This window comes from Melozone crissalis, unplaced genomic scaffold (assembly GCF_028551555.1).
Source record: "Melozone crissalis strain CALT ecotype California unplaced genomic scaffold, PUWL_Pcris_2 ptg000013l_1, whole genome shotgun sequence".
In the NCBI taxonomy this organism is placed as follows: Eukaryota; Metazoa; Chordata; class Aves; order Passeriformes; family Passerellidae; genus Melozone; species Melozone crissalis.
Genome location: NW_026535791.1, coordinates 45857900 through 45879764, shown reverse-complemented (window position 1 = coordinate 45879764; position 21865 = coordinate 45857900). Strand labels below are relative to the sequence as shown.

Genomic DNA, 21865 nt, shown 5'->3' with positions numbered 1-21865 from the left:
AGCATGTTCAACAATGGGTAAAGGAAGGATGACTCAGGAAAACCAGCAGCTCTGAAGCAGCAACTGGAGGGGAGCCAGCAGGAACCTGACCAGCAGCTGGCTGGTCCTGATTTTGTAAGCTCAGTCAGTATCTATCCTTGCAGAAGTGGAAAAGGTGTGAGGCTTATGGATTTCAGACACCTTTGTCTATAGGAAGCAAATGAAACCCTCAAACATTTTTCAGCTTACAGCAAATCCCCATGCCTTCTGCAGATGAAAGGAAAGGCAAAAGTCTGGGACCACAGACTTCCTCCTCCTCTTCCTCCTCTCACAGAGACCAGCCTAGTCGGAAGGAAACGTCTACTGCTTATCTCCCGTGCAGAAAACAGACACAGCCTCTGGTGGAAAAACACAGGCAAAGCCCAAGGGAAACCCTGGGGGCAAAACCAGCAACTTTGCATCAAACCTCCTCAGTATTTGTGGCTTAGGAAAAGCCTGGTTTTTTTTGGAGCCATGCTTTAATGCCGTGCAAGAGTCCAGCTCAGGACTGCAGTTCATTGCACTCTGGACAATAAAGCAATGCCAGCTTACAAAAACCACAGGCCTGAAGGCAGTGTGGCAGGAGGGCACGTTCACAATGCACCCAAGCTCTCCTTGTGCAACTTCTTTCCGGGCCCACACTCACATTTCTAAGATTTTCACTCTCCTTTCTCTGTAAAAGCAAAAATTGCAATTCTCAAAAGAGCCACTGCACCAGGAGATTGGACTTTAAGGAAAAAAAAACAAAAAAAACCCCCCAAAAACCAGAATAACAACCAAAAAAAAGGCCCTCAAAACCCCACATTTATTGTCAAAGTCTCTAAAATTATGAGATTTGACAATAAGTCTTTTGTTCTTATGGTAACATGCAACTAGGCAACATGCAGCTTGATTTCTGCAGCCAGTAGATATTCAAAGTACTTTTCACATACAATAGGTGTCAATTTGACTTTATTTAAGGAAAAACGGGGAAAAAACAGTAATTTCCATAATACACAGAAGACAAGTTAGATAGCACTGCAAAAAAAAGGCTGAGTGTTTTACTTGTCACCAGTCTGCTTTGCAGCTCTACGATTAGTAATTTTAATGCAGTTTGTCATTTTGTATTATTGTTTAGCATCTTTATAATCAGCAGAGTTTGGGGTTATAAATCACAAAAAGTGTACTACTACTACTATGAAAAACTAAAAAACCCACAAAAATCACTTTCAAATAAACCATAAATATGTGATGCACATTAGTGTAACAAAACCATTTTTGTAAACATTTTCTCCAACATAACATGTGCATAAGATAAAAAATAAAAACACTGCAGTCATACAAGTTAGGGTTACTTTGACTTAAAGATACAGAAAATTATTACTTATTAAAGCTTAAAACTAAACCTAGGAGCTTTTCTTTTCTTCTTTGCTTACAAAAGCACTGTTTGAAGAGTTCGATGTTGGTGTACGAAGTGGTTTTGTAATACTGTTTTTACCTTGCCATGTTGGCACCTCTGTGGAGGCAGAAGCTGCCAGATGGGCAGACCCTCTGAAGGAAGGAGATTTCCACCCTCCCCCAGAGCCTCAAAGCTTCAACAGCACATATCCATGACCTGGGCATCCCTATAGTACTGGAGCATCTTGCTCCAGGTGAACAGCATCAGCTTTCAAGGACTAGATTAATTTTGACCACATAGCACTGGAAGATTTAAATCACGCAGACTGACATTCGATCGAATCAGCTTCGGCAAACTACACTACAGGGCAGCTCTGTGATCACACCCATGTCTACCATCACGTTGTGTCTCTGAGTCCCCTTTAGTTCATTATAGTACAAAAGGTCGATCGTTCTTCTGGCTGACCACACCGGGCCTGAAAAGAACACATCCTTCACCTTCAACACTATCCAAAAGTCATACAATTAAAAAAAAATAGTTCTAGGTATTCCTCCGCCAGCAAATGTAAGGCTTTCTTGAGTTTTGATTCTTTTTGGGGGTGGGGGAGTGGGGGTTGCTGTGTGCGCACGCATGCGCTGGAGGTTACGCATTTACCGCTCGCCTTTCTGCCGTCTGCGATGCTCGAAGGAGAGTCCTCAGCAGCAGCGCTGATCAGGATTTACAGCAGTCAGATTGGACACCAAAAGAAGGGTCTGTTGAGTCTGAGCTTTGCACACTTGGTGCTCCTGGCTCTTAATTGATTGTGTGACCAGTCGCTCGAGCCATCAGCTTGACTGAACTGAAGAACATGTGTTTAAAAAGCCCTACCTGTCATGCCATGAAGGAAAGTTAACCACAGCAGAAGACAAAGCCATGAAACACTGAGAGCCTGTTCACTGAATGAACAGCTTAAGGCAGCTGTCAGCAAAGTACCCCACCAAAGGAATTTGGGAAAAAAAAAAAAAGAAAACAAAAAGGAAAATGGCTGAATCGTGACACTGTGCATTATTACAACACCAACAGATTATTATACACTCAAGATTTCTCAAGTAATGAACATGTAGCCACTAAACAAATTATTACTCTCAAGACATTTATTAAAAATGTCAGAACTTATTCATAAAATAAAACTGACTTAAAAAAAAGAAAAAAAAAAAAAAGAAAGGAAAAAAGCCAGAGCTGGGATCTTACATCTAAACACAGGTATACGCTGTTTTTATGAATAAGCAGTATTAACTACATTCTTAAAAGAGTTTTAGTGCATTGCATTCTTAAAAAAGAAAAACATCACCGCCCCAAAATGTTTCCTACAACATTTAACAATTTATAGAACTAGCCTAGTTACTTTTACCTGCCTGTTACTAAGCCCATGTGTTAGAAGAGTCAAACCTCTGGTTTAGGCTAAATTCATACTTCTATTGAGGATGAAATTGGTTTAAAAAATGCTTGCTTTGCCAAATTTTGTAAGCAGATTACATTAATCAGTGTCTCACTGCCATACCGCTACGACTATTGCCCCAAGGGACTACTCGCTCCTCCTGCTGAAACTTGCTATGCAATAACAGTCAGAAACCTTTCAATCTGGTAGTTTTGGTATTAAGATTAAATTAGACATTAATGGTTTTCTTCTAAAAATGTATAAACTAAACCACCTCTTTTATTTTATGCATTAAAAACAATGAGGTAGGCACAAAAAAATAAACATATGTAGTTTGGATTTTATTTCTCTTTTTTTTCTTTTTTTTTTTTTTTTTTTAGTTCTGCGAGTGCAGACTGTGGTAAAACTGTTGTTGCACTTCTAGGTTTAAACAAAAATTAAACCTTTAACTGAGGCAGTGCTAATACTGTGACATAACCAAGTTCTGGCCTAACACAGAATCATTATAGAAAATGAAATTTTTTTCCTTTTTTTTTTTTTTTTAATCACCTGCACATGTTTCAGGCAACACCTGGTACACAGAAAATGACTAAAGTTATTGGCCAGGCCAAAATAAAACTGCAGAAACAAAAAACCCCTAAGAATTCCACCCCAAGCCCCTTCCCACCCTCCCTGTCCCCAAAAAGAAGTTATCCTAGTCACTGTGTCTTTCACATTTTATAAATATTAACTTCTTAAAACCTGCACCTTCCTCTTTGTCCACATATTGTCACATTACAAAAAAGAAATGTCAATTAAATACATTGTTAACATTACTAGACTAGATCTGCCCTCTGTTTCAGCCAGTCTGACTCTCTACACCACTTCTCACCTTCTCTTGCCTGCCTCCTGTCCACTCAACAAACAGCATGGTCATGGTAAGCCTGGTTTGTTTTTCTTCCTTTTCTCCCCCCCTCCTCTGTTTTAACACTAACAAACAGAGTCCTTCAAATCCTAGGAACACTGGAGCTGAAGGGAAAAGAAGACCTGTAGCTTTCTAGCGTGATCCCAAATCTCCAAGACATTGTAGCACCTGATGGCAATATCTTTACAGCACCAGCTGCCTCGCAGCCTCAGTTGAAAAACATAAAGAAACCTAACACCAGTGATGCCTGCACACACATTTACACAGAGTGCTGCACTCGTGCAGGTCTGTACTCCAGTTGAAAATAATTCCAAGTTATGAAGATCTCAGACTCTGGATGTCAGCAATTCCTCTCCAAATCCCACTGCTTCTACCAGCTCAGAAGTGAAGTCCTGCCAAGGGTCATGAAATAGACTTGACTGCTTCCACCTGACCGCACGGAGGCAAAGAAAACCTGCAAAGAAAAGAGATTGGCAAATTCAACAGGCAGGACAGCAGTGGTTCCAATGTGCCTTCACTCTCCCAGTATCTGCAGTGCTGGTCTGGGCTGGTGGGGATGGAGCTGAGGCTCCTCACAGCGGCCTGTGGGGTGCAGGGCTCTGCACCTATGTTAAACAGTGTTGTTAACACATCCCTATTGTGGTTACTGCTGAACAACACTGGCACAGTTATCAAGGCTTTCTCTCCAGCTCCCTAAAAGGCCAGTGGGCTGGGATGGGCAAAAGACTGGAAGGGGACAATGCTGGGACACCTAAGCCAAACTGACCCAATGGATGTCCCATAACATATAGCATCGTGTACACCAATAAAAGCTCAGGGAAAGGAAGGACACTGTGGCAATGACATCTGCCTTCTCAAGCAAGCATTGTGTGTGGAAAACATCTGGACATCTACCTGCCCATGGGAGACCATGTATTAACTCTTTATTTTGTCTGGCTTGCATGTAAAAGCTGTCTTACTAAACTGTCCATATCTCGATCCATGAGTCTTTTTGCCTTCTGACTATTTCCTTTCTCTTCCATGGGTAAGGGGAGAGAGCTTGAGGCTGACTGGGTGTTTGGCTGCTGCTCAGGGTCACTCCACCCTGAGCACCCAACTGAAGTACACGTTTATCACCTTGGCAAAAACCTTGGTGGGAGGGAATGTACCTTGTCGTTGCGTTCACATAGGAATTTGAGTCTCTGTGCCCTTTTGTGCATGAACACACCATCCAAGTGTCCAGTTTCCACCGACCGTATTTCGATTGCTTTTTCTCCCCAGCCCATGATCTGGTTAGATCGGATGTATGCTTTGGAAAGAAAACAGCATATCAGGACAGGCAGAGGGAACAGGAGAAATGGGAAAAGCACAGAATATCCTGACACACTCTAGATAAAAATAACCTGCATGTGTGTTATTGTAGCTACACACATGTTCAGAGGGCTATTTCTGTCCTCAGAACATTCAAGATCCCTAAAAAACACCCTTTTTAATTTAAATTTCTTTTGCGTGTTTTCTATGTTATATACTTCTTCCTTGAGCATTCATAAGAAAGGAAACTTTATAACCTTTAATTAAATGGAAGGAACATTGAGGTTTTACACAGGCATTTTCTTCCAAGTCTGAGACAAAGAGACATATTAATTAGGTGTTGACTAGGAGAAAGCAGAAGCCAAGGTTTAAATAGACTAAGCCCATCCACTACAGTGTGTCCCAAGCACCAGCTCTATGTCTCATGTGTTATTTTCCTTCCTTGATTGAGTTTGTCAGCAAAAACAAAGAATGAGAGGGAAAGGTAAAACTAGAAAAAAATTACCTAGCCTCTCTTAATAGGAGTAATAATTGAAAAACTGATCTTGAGAAAGCCAACTGCAAATCATTCTGTGTATCTTACAAGAGGTTCACATTAAGCTCTCAAAGCAGAAATATTATTATTTGACATACTGCATCCCTTTGTGCACAAATAAAACAACAAATCAAACATTTTTTCCTTTGAGTGCCACAGGTAACACAGATTAGTAGTGGAGGGGAAAAAATCTATTTTTGATAGCAGTAAGCAAATTAAATAAAAAGTAAAATCACCAGCATTATAAAAAGGTATATTCACAAAGCAATCTGATAGACAGTCTTAGGAATCCTGTCAAAAATAACATAAGGGGACTTAATGAAGACTAAGCTGTTGCCTCTGGTTTGCATGCATACTTAACAGAAGAATGAAAAGGACTTCCTAGCCAGCAAAATTATAAAGCATTTAATATTACAGTACTTTCCTTTTATATAACATATTCATATTAGTTTTCAGTGAAATTAAATCAAATTATCTACTACAGTATAATGTACACCAACAGTGCATATACCATCCCAATGGAAAATTAATCCTTTTTAAATGCTCCACTAGTGCTAACTGGGCCCACTAGTTACTAAAAATTGCCAGATGAGATGTTCAGATGGTGTTGGTGGCCTCAGTGCCATTTACTACTTCACAAGCATTCAAGTCTCCAAAGGCTCTGGAATTTGCCAGCTGATATATTCTGCTTGCTTTTAGATCTAGTCAAGAGTTAATCAGCACAGGAGGGAACATGCTGTGCATCTAAGCTCTCTCAATTTCCTCCTGCACTGTTGCTCAAACAGCTATCAGCCATCATCTCCCAGTATGTGCAGCCATCCCACAGCCCATAAAATGCAATGTGCTTGCCCAACAAAAGGAGGGTGTGCCTACAGCCCTTGCTTTGCTCTGCACTGAATTACAGCAGCACAAGCAGGAGGGACTCTGGTGTGTACCTGGGTACTACACTCACTGTTCTCACTCTTAACCTTACTTATTTTGAGCTGGAGAGATGAGGGAGGATGGTGCTAGGAGAGACAAGCAATCTGAGGGTGAATTAAAGACATCAAATGAGGTACACCTTTTGTTATCTACACAGATTTAACCACAGTGTTTTGCTCATCTGCCACTTTATATGCCTTTATACTGAAAGGTTTCCACAACTTTGTGGCTGTCTAGCAAAAATTCTGCAGCAGGCCATGGTGAATTTCTACAGAAGTACAGAGGACCTACAGAGGTCATAGTGAATTTCTCAATCATGAACTCCTCAACTTGATTGTTTGGGTTTTATTCACAAAAATTTCAGCACACAAAGCTAAAGAATCTGGCCATATGATTACTCCTCACTTTGCACAGCTGTTTCCCAGAAATAACACAGCACTGCCTTCAGATGCAGAAGCAGCACACTGGATGTTCCCTCCTGCTGCCCACGTGCACACAGACTCACACTCCCTAAGAGCACATGGCTCACCAGGGGCACTTACCAACTGAAGTTGGCATTTCTCCCCACTGCAGAACCACATCCTTGGTTATCCTTCCATATGTGTTGACATAAACTCCTTCATCCTCGTAGCAGACCAGCAGCTCCATCCCATCCGTGTTTGGGAGGATGATGATTGCGTGAGGTTGGATACTGCTCTGGATCTACAGAGACAGAAGGGGAAGCGTTTAATGCTGCAGAGCCTGTGCTAGAAGAAAGGGATGGGGGATTTTGGTTTTGGCTAACACATCAGGGATTCACAGAATCATAGGATGGCTTGGGATGCAAGGGACCCTAAAGATCATTGAGTCCCAAATTCACTCACTTCACAAGTGCTCTATCTGCTGCCCTCAAGCTAGACACCACAGTGACCAAGACCTGTAAACCCTTGGAGCAGAAATCCTCTTATCTTAAGGCAGACATCTAAACTGAGGAAAAATTAATTTCTCTGTAGGGGTCCCCATTTCTTTCCATATGCAGAAAGGGAGCTGGGGCAAGCAGAGCAGATGCAGACCTCAATCTCTGCACTGCATTAAATAGTGCTTGGGGTGGCCCATCTGACACCTCTGTGTACAATAAACATGTAAACTTGGTAGCTAAGGTCACCTGGTCTTTGCCAATCCTTTCTTGGGTTGGCAAGAACCCAACCCTTGGGCTGCTGTGTCATTTGTGCTGCTGGACATCTGCAGGGTACTTGGGCATTTAGCTGCCACCCCTGACACAGTCACACTGGTCCTCACCAGATCTGAGTGCAGCTCCAAACCATAGAGACACACTGACTATGAAGTGAGGACTGACTGTGAGACACAAACTCCATAGCACATGTGGCCATATCTGCTGAGACCCCTTATACACCCAATATACCACTGCAAACATCTGGCAGTGATCCCTAGGGACAGCCTGACACATTGGTCATGTGGGGAAAGGAAGGGGTTGGAGGTGGGGGGTGACCACCAGAAAGAAAGAGAAAAAGCCAGACACAACAGCAGCTCTTACATGTGTTGGTAGATAAATATCATAGACCGATCCTGAATCCACATCCACAGCATGGAAGCCAGCGCAGGAGCCATAGATCACTTTTAGTCTCTGACCTTCTTCTACAGTGAGATCCACCAGCAATGGCTTATGTACCAGTTCTCCAAATGACTGTGAGACAACCATCAGTGAGATTACTTTACTGCTTAGAACAACAATAGGGTGTGTAAAAACATGCTCACATGCACACATTGTGGATTTATTCCTCCACATCCCTCTGGTCCCTGCACACCAGACCCATGAGGCTGACACATCTCTCATGGACAGACTACTATGCAAACTGCTGCATTTCAATCACCTATGCTATTTTCTATAGAGTTTACTTGGTTCATTTGCTTTTTTATTAAGAATTGTTCTCCCCAAAGTTCAGGGCAATTGGGCACTCCTGTAGTACTTTGATCTGCACAACCCACAGTAACTGTCTGTAAACCAGCCTGCAATTATACCAAGCCAGTTGATTTCATTCTAGCAATATTCAAAAACAGTCCCATAGCATTGCTGAATATCACTTCATTGCTTGCTCTGCTCTGACAAAGCAGCTTAGACTCAGTCCACTTCTCTCTGTCCCATATTTTATTCATAGAGAGAGCAAACAAAAACTTGTGATGTTCTGTCATTATTAGTTTATGCTCAGTTACAATTTAGACCTTTAAATGTATTGACTCTTAGAATTAAAAAAAAAACCCTCCAAAATTAAAATATAACACTAAGTTTGTGGAGATTTATCAAAGAACTTGGAATATGGCCACGACACAATGTCAGAACATTTTTGTAAAAGGGATAACTGCAGGTGGTTATGAGAAAATCCAATCTATGGCTGAAATATACTGTTACCTTAAAGGCCATAAATTTATGGTATGGCTTTGGTGCCCATGCATAGACTTCCACAGAACTCTTCAATGCAATTACCAAGAACTTGATTCTTTCATATTTTACTGAAATTAAGAAAACAAACAAGAATTCAGCATAATTCCAAAGTTATTCCAGTTACATCAAGAAAGAAGACAAGTTATGTAAGCATGAAAAAATACTGTAATTCTGAGAGTTTAGTAGCACTGCATTTTAGGATTGCTACTTCTGTGTAGTTTAGCTCTTTGATACATTTATGCTACAGAAGTCATTATTCTTGCTAGCAAGTGACCATGTTACCATCTTTAGAATTAACTAGTCACTACTTATTTCCACTTAATATTTTTCCATATTGGACAGTGCTTAGTCATCAAGACAAGAAAAGCTGTTTTCGGGAACATTCCAATAAAAGAAGGCTGTGACTGTGGAAGAGTCCATTACTGGCAGTTCCAGTCACAACAGTGCTAGTTTGAGCTGATGGAAAAATTACCCAGAGGAAAGGAGGAAGAAATGAAAATTACAACATAACTCAATTTCAAGAGCAAAAGACAAGCTTAATAGTGGAGCACTTTCCTTTGTCCCTAAATTCTGAGATAACTCATTTGAGAAAAAGAAAACAAAAATTACATAATTTATCAGAAAGAAAGTGTCATTATATTAGTGATCCATGCTACTACTTGCTCTTTGAACTCTGCAGGAAAGCAAGACTGAGCTCTAAGTGTTAAGGGACTTGACACTTCTTCAACAGACAAAAAAAGTCTCTCAACCTCCACAGCTGTACTGACTAAAAACAGAGCTTTTGTTCGATCTTGTCTAGCTTACAAGACTTCCTGGAATTTTTTCACGGGGAAGTGGGGGGTGTTGAACAAAACCACCTCATCTGTGAAAGGGGACATTTGATAATTCTTATTATTTGCTCTGGGTGCTATCTGGGAATTCACCCAAATCTTAAGTTTCAAAAGAGCAATTTCTCATTTAGAGGAGCCAAAAGTTGCCTGAAGCAACTGAGATCCATAAATACCACTTCAGCCCGCCATCGGAGACCCCTGTTGCATCAAAGAGACAAGGAAGTGATCGGTGCCAGCTGCCTCGGTGACAGCGTCCAGACCGCAAGCCCAGCTCCTGGCAGAGCGCTCCTCCTCGGGAACTGAAGCGCAGCTGTCAGAGGCCTCGCACTACCTGAAAACATCCACTGTATTTCTGTGGCTCAGAGGCAAGTTCAGTGCCAGGCTGCAGCCCAGGCTAACAAACGCCTCTTCATCAGGAAGAGAATGCTCTTTGTTTCAGACGCTTCCCTGCTGGAAAGCCTCCTTTCAATAGCTGCTGATGTATTGTTAACAGGCCACTTCATTATGCTGCTGACACCCTGGGGTACGATACCAGAGGAGTGCATTATTAATTGTTTTCGGGGTCAGGCTCCTGGCTCGGCAGTCACTTACTGCCATTGTTATTGATTACGCCCCATTAGCAGGTTTTTCCGAGAGCACACGCATGACAGGGGGAGACTGAGAACAGTTTGATTGCTGCTGCTCCACACTGACTGACACAGCTGGAAAGGAACTGAGCTGGCTCCTGGGAGAAAATCAAATCAGAGGCAACAGCCAGTGCCCATTAGGATGCACCGTGAAACTGAAGCAGCAGAAAGAGCTCTTGGCTCACATTCCCACCTGCAGGGCAGCAGGCTCAGTGAATATACTCCACTGGCTGTGAATGCCACATGTCCTTGCACCAGCTTTGGTGGACGTTTCTATGCCCAAATCAATTTAAATTACTTAAAACCACTCAAAGGGCACCTACCTGGTGAAAACACATTTGATTCTGTAACTGTACTGCAGCAGATCTGAGATGACATTAGGGAATTTCATGAGCTAAGAGGAATCAGTTAATCACCCAGGAGTTACAGACATGCTGCTGTGCCCAGGTTCTTCCCCAAAGCTCATCTGCTACCTGGGCTTTAGTTCTCCTCACACTTTTTTTTCTTTCTCCCAGTCTCTAAAATCTACATTAAAGAGAGACTTTTTCAATCTGTTCTAGCACCTAAATTCATCATGGTAAAAAATATGAGGAACTCACTAGTAAAGGAAACAGTTGCTGGAATCCCTCTATTACCTAAAGAAGGGGTGAAATGTTACCAGCCCTCACTGCCCAGATCAGCACCCTTCTGGAAGCTGCATCCATTACAGGAAGGAGATAGATGGGATTTGCACACTCTCCAGTTCCCAACCCATCATCCCACCACAAAATCCCCTCTCATCTTCGATTTAACCCTGTAACTTGTCATTTTGGTGCTTTGCCAGCAAGTTCACCCTGAGAAACAGATAAGACAGCTAGAAATAGAACCAACCAAACCATAAACCCAATAGCTACATGTACTGCAGCTCCCCTTCTCAGCCATCCTTTATCCCAACTATTTGATTACTGCATTTGCTACTCACCAACTTTATAGTGCACACAGCCTTCCAAGTCGCCCACTGTTGTCCAGCCCTGTTTCTTTTCTACCTCAGGATCATTGTGCAGGATTTTATTTCTTAACCATGACAAATAGTAAACTCGCAACTTGTTCTTCTTACCTGAACACAAAATGAAAAAAAAAAGGTTTATCTCCACAGGAAGATACTTGCAAAAAGCCCTATCCAGGCAAACAGAAGGCTCTGCAAAACAAATCAACAATGAAGGAGAAAATGCTGCAAACACAGAAATCTCCCTCAGTTTTTCATCCACAACAGCTTCACTCCAGACTCCACCCAGACATGCCCTTTCCTGTTAATCAATGATAGATACACATGGTAATACCACACAGACATAAATGACAAACTCAAGGGAACAACTCTTCAGCTATCCGGTTCTTAGGACCAAGACAACTTCCACTAGAACAGGGAACTCCCACAACAAAAGCACCAAAGAGTCATGCACTGAGATTTTACATATATATAGATATATAGATATATAGATATCTAGATATATAGATATAACTGAGTCAGAATGGCTCTTTTAGACACAAAACTGTAGGAGAGCAGCAGGATGGAATGTGAGACCTGAAACTTCATCTGCTTGCTGAAAGCTGATGCCTGCTTTGTCAGCAGCCCTTCCCTTGAGCTGCAAGGGTGTAATACTTACCAGGCTGCACACAGAAACTGAGAGAGGTGTTTCTTCTCCACAGGTGAAAGAAGCTACCTGCCCAGGCTGCCCTATCTTCAACTGACACAGCATCTGCCACGTCATCAAAATACAGCTCAGACTTTCAACTCTCAATACAAGAAGGCCTCTTAGAATGCAAAGCAAGGTTCATGATAAAGTTTACCACTGATTCTTTAACAATTAATGGCCTACAAAGTATTTATTGCGCTAGTGAGAAAATGGTCCTAAATGCACATACTTAAAGCTTGCATCCTCTTTTTCTCCAGCTGCTTTGCTGCTTGGAACCATTACAGTTTTACAGATTAAGCTGCGGCTGAGGAAGGGAGATCATCCCTGCTTTGACCAGTAGCCATTTAACAAGGCTCCATGAGGTCTCTTGGAAAGGAAGGGCTAAGGAGATGCCCTCAGGGACCCTACCTGTCAGCAGAGCAGCTCCATGCTCTGCTGCACCAGCCACAATGAGGAGCCATGTGTCTTTCCAGTGTTTCTCAGCCACTGGAGGTGAGAGGGAGACAGGTGACCTGTACTGCAGTCACTGCTGGGCTGGCCAAGCAACACCCTACCGGTCTGTGCTGCCAAAAGCCACCACCTATCACGATGCCACACCTGGCAGTCTGCCAGCCAGATCCAGCTATAGAGTTCAGCTAAATGTCTTTAATTTGTCATTTACATTTTCACAGGACACTGACAGATTTGTTCACAGGTGGCTGCTCAGGGGATACTGCCTGCAGCAGGACAAGAGGCTGAGCCCTGAGACCATCCTGCTGTGCACAGCCAGCTCCACACTGCGGGGCTGCAGCTGGAACAAACCCCCTACCCTGATAGTAAGGGATCCCCTAACAGAGCCAGGCTTGTCAGGAAAAGCATCTGCAGGGGCTGGGGCAGCAATGAGGGGAAGCACAGCTTGCAAACAGGATTCTCCATGGACTCCAGCACCACAAGCCATTGCATTAAAAAAACACACGGTCTAAAAGATATTTTTATGATTACTTGGATGGAAAAGGACAGGAGGAAAAGAGGAGGCAATTTCAAAGTAAAAAATCTGTTCACTAAGCATAAAGTGGAATTGGAGAGGTAATTGTAAATACTGGATCTGCTACTCAATTTTAAAAGCCCTTCTGTTCTGATGCCATGCAATGAAATGTAAAGTAACTGCATATCTTTTGTTTATCACCATTACAAATGGGATTATAGATTTGGCAGTAAATTAGTATCCTGATTTACCTCCAGCCTTAATATTTAGAAAGCTATGTTTCATAAAGGGGTCAAGCCCTACCACTCTGGTAGCTTTTTCAAGATCTGGAGGACTAGTGCAGGAAACAGTATTTCCAAAAGTCCCACATTTAACCAAGAAAAGGTCCTTCCATGAAAACAACGCATATGATAGCCACAAGGGCTTTTATCAGAAACACTGAAAAATAGGAAACATAGTTCAGATCAGAAGCCACTGCAGTTCTGGGCAAGAAAGAGCTCAGAAGGCTCAGGGTCTCTACAATGTACCAAATGCTTTCAAAACCCTACCTACAAGGAGACAAATTCTGCCTCAGATATTTCCATGGTTGTAGGTTCCCCAGTAGCTTAGTCAAACTTTAAGACTCAGAACAAACAGTGCACATGGGAATTTCCCAGCATGTGGCTACTTTTTTCCTTTTGATTCACATGATATGCACCAGGGTATTTCTCTCCAAGCAGAAACATTTTTCAAAACAACTGAGAAATATCTCAAGTGTGTTCCCATTGTGTTCTGGTGTCTAGACCACAAGGAAAAGTCACAAGACAGGAAATTCCTCTGCCTTTCTGCAGCCTGACATGAAAAGAGCAGAACCGGTTAGTTATATAAACATGGCTATGCATTTATTTCAACAAGTTATGCTGCTCTTAATGTTCACTTTTGGAGTGGGGGAGATTAGATCTTTCTCCTTGTAAAGCTCTACCAGTCAGTTTAAACAGCCCTCAGAATTCTGGTATTTTTTATTTTTTGCAGGGATCTAATCTTTATGATCATGAAATAAGAAAGAAAACTCTGCTCCAGCCATCAAATGAACTAATCAGACAGTGAATTCTGTGAGAACGCCCAGCTTGGATCCTCCCACAGGCATAGTTTCAAATGCAAAGCCCTTTTTCCTATATTGAGTTTTTTGTTTTTATTGTCACTGTGGTTTTTAATTATTAAGCAGGCAGATTCCAACCAGTTCTTCCACTCTGTCATCTCTTCCTACCTTCCTGGTGCCACCATCAGCCAGCTGGGCTGGCAAAACCCCCAGGGAGCCACAACTGGAGCGTGTTCTGCATGCACGTTGCTGCTCTCTCCTTCAGCATTTTTATGACTCTGCACTGTATCTATCACCTGAGCAGATGAAACTGCTTTTTGCCTCTCAACAACATGAACTGAAGCACCAATCAACTACTCTTGCTTTATCTGCAAGGCTCTCTTGTACCATTTCTAGCAGGCTCAGTATCTCAGTATCAAAAGCTTTGTTGTCAGAAAGTTCTGTATTTCAAACATAAATTGGGTCAAGAACTGATTTCATGTTTTCAGACTCTATTGTCTATTCAAAGCAAGTTTAGGTGACAATCCCCTCAAAATCCTAACACACTGCAACTTCTTCGCACAACGTGGTGACACCTTTCAAACCCTACCACCATCAGCACATCACTTCCCAAAAAACTCAGGGGAACAAATGGCTGAGTGCACCACAGTGAGCTGAACAATGCTTCCAGCGAGGCTGTAGCAGTGCTGGGACAAAGCTCAGAGACAGTTCCATCACTAATCTGCAAAACACACCATTTGCAGAAACATACCCTCAACTCCAGCATTCCAATTTTGCCTGGAGAGGTGAAGCAACACATCACAAATAAAAAGATACTCAGGGAAGTCCAGCATGAGGGTAAAGAACTGAGATGCGCAGCAGAGAAGACAAAAGGAGGGTATGAGGGGAAGTTTGGGTGTAACAGCATTATATGTCCACTGAATATGCTCCCCCAGCCCTGCCTTTCACTGGGCAAGGATGCCTCTTCTGCCTCATACTCCAGTAACCTCCCATAAAACACAGGAGATGGCACAGACACAAAGGCACAGAACAACCAAGGATCAGCTGATTTCTTAAGGGTTAATGTAGCGTGTCTCCACAGAGGAAGCAATAGTTTTGAAGGAAACAAAGAAAACGGATGTGTCAGGGTACTTCAATTGTGACTGATGCAAAAATAAATAAACTTAAAACAATTATACACAAGAGTGAATCACAGACACTTGTGATTTGTGTAGGATATGTTTCAAACCAAAAGATTTTACACAAGTTGGATTATACAGTATTTTTGCTGACAAGGTCTGCTATAAAATAAACTCTATCAAATAGTGCCTTTCAAACAGCTTATATTTTAACATATTGCATTAGACATCAAAAGGACACACAGCAGGTTGTATATTTTTAAACGCTGCTTGATTCATCTTTTTCTTTTTATAGATTTCACAGCATAGCTGTATCTGAGCATGTAGCAAGTGACAAGCCAATAAAATTCAGTTGTTCCAGACAGAAACAAATCCCGTGTTGATGACAGCAGCATGGGCATGGCTCTTCGGATCTGTGGTAACACAGCATCACCAATGCTCTAAATTCCACTAAACTGTCTGATGTGTGTCCTTTTGAACAAGTGTTGGGAGAGCTAGAGAGCTCCTCCAGCACACTTAGAGAGGTTCCAGAGCCTCAAAAAAATTTAGGTGGATTTGAACAACAGCAGTGAATCCTGTGAGAAACCTCACGTAACATCCTCTCTCCGTCACACACACACAAAGCAGAGCCAAGGCTGATTTCCCAAACCAAACAAAACAAAAGGTAACTGGCTGAACAGCACCTGTGAAGAAAGACCAACAATGCACCACATCAGATTGTTCAACAGCAGGTTAAACTTATGCCATAACTTTCTGAAGCCAAAGAGTCTGGAACCTCAAGCTTCATAAAACACATTTTTCATCAGCACACACAAAACAAACACAAGCATCACCACCACCCTTCATCTCCCATTGCTTTGCCATTCCCAAGCTGCACCCAGTGAGAGATCAGGCACCAATCTGCCTTCTCACTCTGGTTATTTCCACACCATGTACACACTGTACTACTCACTCTCACACTTTTACCGCACATCACTCTTACTTCCCTATTTTGCAAGAGCTTTCCCCATTCTACAGATTTTAACACACAAGAAAAATGTCCTTAAACCAAGGAGCATGTAGTGTTTTAGTTAGAAAGAGGTCAGGTAGACAGTAATCATGACAGAGGGAAAGAATGCTATTTTCCCAAACTTCACAAACATTAACTTCCAGCTCTCAAATACTGAACAAGGAAACAGAGTCAGACATTTCCCACAAACTCAGGCAGCATTTTTAAAGGTCACCCCACAGAAGGAAGGACAGGGAGCAAGCAGGCATGGGTGTTGTGTGGAAAACTTGCAGAAATAAACTGTAGACTCAGAGATGAAATGATGGGAAACCCATTGACTTCAGTCAGGACTTCCCCCTCAAAGCACAGGCTGCCAAGAAAATCCTTCTGTCATACTAAGCCACATGGAGGTAAAATATGACATTCAACAGTCAACCTTACCAGAAATTGTCACCAAGACATTCAGCCCTTCAAGTACATCCATTTGCTGGAATCGTCTTCGATTGATGAGTGGATAAACCTTCCCCTGCCCACTTCTGTCTAGCAGCATCAGACCACTTTCAGTGCCCACCAACAAGTTCACTCCTAGAAAAAACAAAACCAGAGATCCAAGTTAGTAAGCACTTTTTCTCACATATCCTGAGGAACTGTCTTGTTTCATGCAGGTCTAACCACTGCTGATGGGGTCTCCATTGCCTGTAGCCTGAAAGATCTCCTGCTGTAGAGGCTCTCTACACTGCCTGCCCACAGTGACTGCTGACACCAAACAGTGTTCAAGAGAGTAAGAGACTGGTAGACCACAGAGAGCTTTCTAGAGCACCAGTTTCCAAAAAAAAAGGCATGCTAATGTTGGAAGGAGGGATGAGGCACAAAGTGGTATGCAAGCCTGTGCATTCCAAAGATGTGTAAGCTGTCGTTAGGAGGGTGGTAGCAGGATGCTCTTGACAAGGACATGGCAATAAAAACAGTTCCCACTGGAAGAAACAGGTTGTGTTGCAGCCCTTCCACAAAAGGGTAAGCACTGGGTTTGTTCCCAGCTTCACAACAATCTTTTCCATCTGAATGTTAAAACTAGAGGAACTACAGTAATCTTGTGTTCCCAAAGGCTTCTCCTAAAGATCAAGGAAATATAGATGAGAAAAGTCAGTAGGCCAGTTTCTTTATACAAAGTCCCAAAGATCCACTGAAACACTCCAAGAGTCCATAAAACCTAACTATTTAGAATTAATTACATTTTTTATATAATAGATATACATGGGACTAAGTTTTAAGTATCTATTAATATATTATCACTCTTAAATTTAACAACTATTTCTTTGCAATAGTGTTTAAGTCCAGAAGTTCACAAATTTTGCAGAAATAGTTCAAGTACAGTACAGAAAATGGAAATCACATCAATGTATGACTCACTTGATTAGACTTCCATGTGGCAAGCCCAATATAAAACTTGCCATGCTTTAGCACAATAAAATAATGAAGTAAGAAAAGCAAAACTCACACAAGATGATCATAGTTACACTGCTGAATGGTCTTACTCCCTAGTCAGACAATTAACTCCCACATACAACTACACTGGGGCCAATGGGCTCTTTTCTGATGGAGCAGGTGGGCCCAGGGCCCAGGTGTGTGTGTGTGTGTGTATCAGTGCACCTACAGCAGTGATGTGCCTTCTCAGAGTACTGAAAAAGGGAATTATTTCTCACCTAAACACCCCCTGGATACCAGGTATGGGAGAGGCTTGCAAAAAGGAGGGAACATTAACCCAGGGGGCACAAGGTGCCTCTGAAAGGGGAGAGGGTGTTAGGGGGAAGCAGTAATGATGGGGAGGGGGCTGAGCTGCTGGTGCTGGCTCTTAAAAGCCTCTGGGTGGATGAGAAAAACAGATGTAGCCCATAGTGAGTTCAGAAACGATCATGCATCTCTCTGCTATCCTCTCCCTACCCTTTTCAGTAAGAAAACTTCAGAGGTCCCAGCAGTCCCAAGGCATCTTTGCTTAGATTTGCTGTTCTAATACTTCTCCTGGGAGGCCTGTCACCCTCCAGGCTCTCCTTCAGCTGCTGACACTTCCTTCATCCCTGTGCTGCCCACCACCTCTCACCTCTGCATCTCCCAGCTGGTTTGCACCCACTGGAGCCCCACAGCCCCCATGGGCAATGGCCACTTCACCCAAGAGCATTTCACACTGCCTGTCCCTCCTACTGGGACAATCCTCAGATTGAGAAGGGGCAGAAGGAAGCAGGGAGAGTGAGGCACACACAAGTCATGCTTAGCACAGGCTGAAGCAGCACCAAGCCAGCCAAGGAAGTGCCCAGCAGCTGCTCTCCCCTTCCTGCAGCTCCAGTACCCACTGACTAAAGCTGAAGCTTCAAGATGCATTTCTGCACCTTTCCCAGGGTGGGCACAATTCAAAGCAAGCCACATGCAAACTGCTCCCTCAGGGTCCCTTCCCCTCCTTGTCCTCCATCAGGACTCCATTGCTCCTGCCTCCACCCTCATCTCTGCTGCCTCTGCCTTGCTGGTGCAGCTGTTCCTGCATTGAGCTCTCATGCACACCTGTGCCCAACCCCTTCCCTCAGCTATGTGCACTTTAGAAGAAACTAATGAGGTGTTACACTGGTGGCAAGCAGGGCTTGTATTTTACAGTGCAGACACCCTCCTCACTCACAGACAGCACAGCTCTTCTACTGACACCCTACAATTAAGCAGCTCTGGTTTTTTCAAACAAATTGAAATGCTTCCTGAAAAAGTACAGGCTGTCTGTAAGAATCTGTGTTACTGCATCCATGTAATTAACATTGGCTTTCACCACTCAGAGCCAGAAGAAGCAGCATCAGAGACCTAATGCAATTAACAGCTTGCCAGATACTACTGGCATTATCACCGGTAGAGGCAAAGCAAGCAAGTCCCTCTCTTTTTGAATAGAAAGCATCACCATGAAATGGTTTAATTTTCTTAAGGGTGAAGGAAGTTAAACTTTATCAAGAAGTAAGCGTGTGTACCAACTTGTATCACCATCAGTTTGGCCCTAAATGTTCAGTGAAGAGCTGTGTTACAGCTGTACCACACCTCTAGGATTTTACACCTATTCTTTAAACCACCCTAACAGACAGATATATAGATCAAAGAAATATAAAGCCATTAACATGAATTGCTACTGGCAAAACAAGGCAGATCACAGAAATTATGAGTCATCTTTACAGACACCATATGATTTCTCTCTGCCTTTGGCCTCTCACAGCCTTGAAGTTTACATTTGCACAAGTCTTAACTTTATCAGAGAATGTTACACAGAAATTCAAGCAGAAATAGTGTTGAGGCAAAAATTCTTAGCAGTAAATTCTGGAAATAAAGAAAATAGCAGATAGGAAGACAAGGTATTGGGAGAGTTATTTCATTGACACAGCTATGCAGGAAAGAAGATTGGGACAAAAGTGCTGTTCTGAGAAACAGGAAATGCTGGACATAGCCTCAAAAGATAACTAAAGCCTTGGAAAGAGCTATAAAAAAAGTAAAAAAGATAAGGGACTGTGTTACCTTTACAAGAATCATATACCTTAGGGCAATTGCCAATTCTCTTCTTCCAAAGTTTTTTAAATGACCTGCATGTGCATTTATAATCTGCCAACTTTAGGGACACTAGATAAGTATGTATGTAACATACACAAGCATCAACTATTAACATTTAGATAATGAAAAAACTAATTCACAGATTCTGGTCAGGAAACAAACAACTCAGAAAAGCCTTCACTAGGGGTTGCAGCAGAGATTCTACGCTGCAGCAGGCAACAGGCAGTGCTCAAAGCCTGATCAAGTGTGGGACCCTGACTGTCTGACACCAACACAAATTATCCCTAGTGACAAGAAAACCAGACAGACTTGGTCAGCTGACATCTCACACCCAGCTTCTCTCTGCAGTAATCACTCTTAACAAAGCTAAGCCTCAGAACTGGAATTGTTCTCTATCCTTTTCTGTCTTACTTTCTACATAAACTGATGACTGAGGTAACAAGTCATCTTACACAACACACTTTAATCAAGCCCTGCAATGATACATTAGCAAGAGCCTCAAGAAGATGGTAATTTTTCAAAAGAATACCCTGTGTGCACCAGGTGTACAGTGCAAGGACTACTACAAGCTCCCAAAAGCTGCAAGAGACGTACCAGCAGGGTTTGGAAAGGGCTGAAAAGAACATCCTGATGAACTGCATGAAGCCTTTCCCAGACAACCTGTGACAGGAAAAGAGGACACAGCCTCAAGCTATGATAGGGCAAGCTCAGGTTGGATACCAGGAAGAACTTTTTCACTGAAAGTATGGTTAAGCATTGGAACAGGCTGCCCAAAGAGGTGATAAGAGCTATCATCCCTGCAAGAGTTCAAGATATGACTGGATGGGGCACACAGTGCCGTGGTCTAGGTGATCCAATGGTGTTTAGTCAAAGGCTGGACTTGATGATCCCAGAGGTCTTTTCCAACCTTAATAATTCTGTGATTCTCAGTCTAAACTGTGCCATCAGAAGCATATATGTACCAGTGGGAAATCGTAACAAAGCAGAAGCAACATATTATAAAAAACATAATAATAATCAGGTCTTGCAACAAAGAAGATGTAAACAAGCACTGAATAAATGCAGAGAAACAGCTGCAGTTTTGGAGATACATTATCAAAGGCTGAAAGCTCCTACTGGGACATTACATTTGAGGAATGGCAAGGCAGTAACAGGTTTGCATTACCCCATAAGGCTGCACACAGGATCTCAGAATTGAATCTCTTCTTGTATTTGCGAATCTCTGGGGTGTCGCTCTGTGGCCGCGTGTTTGTGGGGTTCACATTGACAACTGATCCTTTCCGTGTAGGGTCTTGCCTTATTGCCTCTGATCTCATTGCTTCACTAGAAAATCCTACTGAAAGAAAAAAAAAGTAACGTGCATGTAATACCCTTCAAGTGCTGGATTCTGGACATATATTTTTTATATCATACAAACCAAATCAGTAACTGAGAACAGTGAGAGAGTCCTAATTTTTGTAAGAAATGTAAATGGAAAAAGAAATTAAATTATGCAATCCATTGCAAAACAAATAAAAAGCATGATGGTAACATTCTTAAGTACTTTAAAGAGCCACTGAAGTCACTGAACCCTTTTTTAATTGTTGTCTTCAGCTACTTTACTTACCCACAGAAGTCACAGTTGTCCCACTAGATGGAGAAATCTGTAGTAATCTGGGGTCTATAAAAGGTGTAAAGGAGGAGGAAGATTTGTGTTTCTGGAGTGTGTTACTAGCGGACTGAGTCTGCAATGTAAATTTCAACTTTATTAATATTAATGACAATAAAAAGCATGGATAACAAACACCAACATTTTAAAGGCACTATGGAATTATGCTACAGAGCCTCCCCAAGCTTTTATACTTCCTTTATAGATACACAAAGCACTGCAGGCACCACACCTGAGCTAGATACATATGCACACTGCACACGTTACAGCAAAATGCAATTAGCTGAATTGTCATCCCTGAACCTCAGCTGCTAGCAAAGCTTTTTAGTACAGACCACTACAATCAGGCACAAAGCAAGGAAATGTCTCTCCTTTTGAAAATCTGCTTAAATGTATGTATACTGTTTTATCTGCAAGCTGCCCACTACCTACAATTTTTGAATTTATGAAGCATCTCTGAATTGAGGTAG

The 21865-nt window shown here is 42.3% G+C and overlaps 1 protein-coding gene across 4 annotated transcripts in view; it reads right to left on the bottom strand.

Annotated features, from left to right (window-relative positions):
- Positions 1-952: 952 nt before the first annotated feature.
- Positions 953-21865, bottom strand: part of MAP4K4 (mitogen-activated protein kinase kinase kinase kinase 4) — a 165292-nt gene continuing 144379 nt past the window's right edge. For all 4 annotated transcript variants that reach the window (XM_054272209.1, XM_054272211.1, XM_054272210.1 and 1 more), the window contains 9 exons: positions 21354-21471; positions 20913-21083; positions 16622-16765; positions 11321-11455; positions 8871-8971; positions 7998-8147; positions 7006-7165; positions 4866-5005; positions 953-4171 (listed from right to left, as the gene is read on the bottom strand). In XM_054272209.1, the coding sequence (XP_054128184.1) occupies positions 4088-4171; positions 4866-5005; positions 7006-7165; positions 7998-8147; positions 8871-8971; positions 11321-11455; positions 16622-16765; positions 20913-21083; positions 21354-21471 (1203 nt within the window). In that variant the 3' untranslated portion in view covers positions 953-4087. The remainder of the gene's footprint in view (positions 4172-4865; positions 5006-7005; positions 7166-7997; positions 8148-8870; positions 8972-11320; positions 11456-16621; positions 16766-20912; positions 21084-21353; positions 21472-21865) is intronic.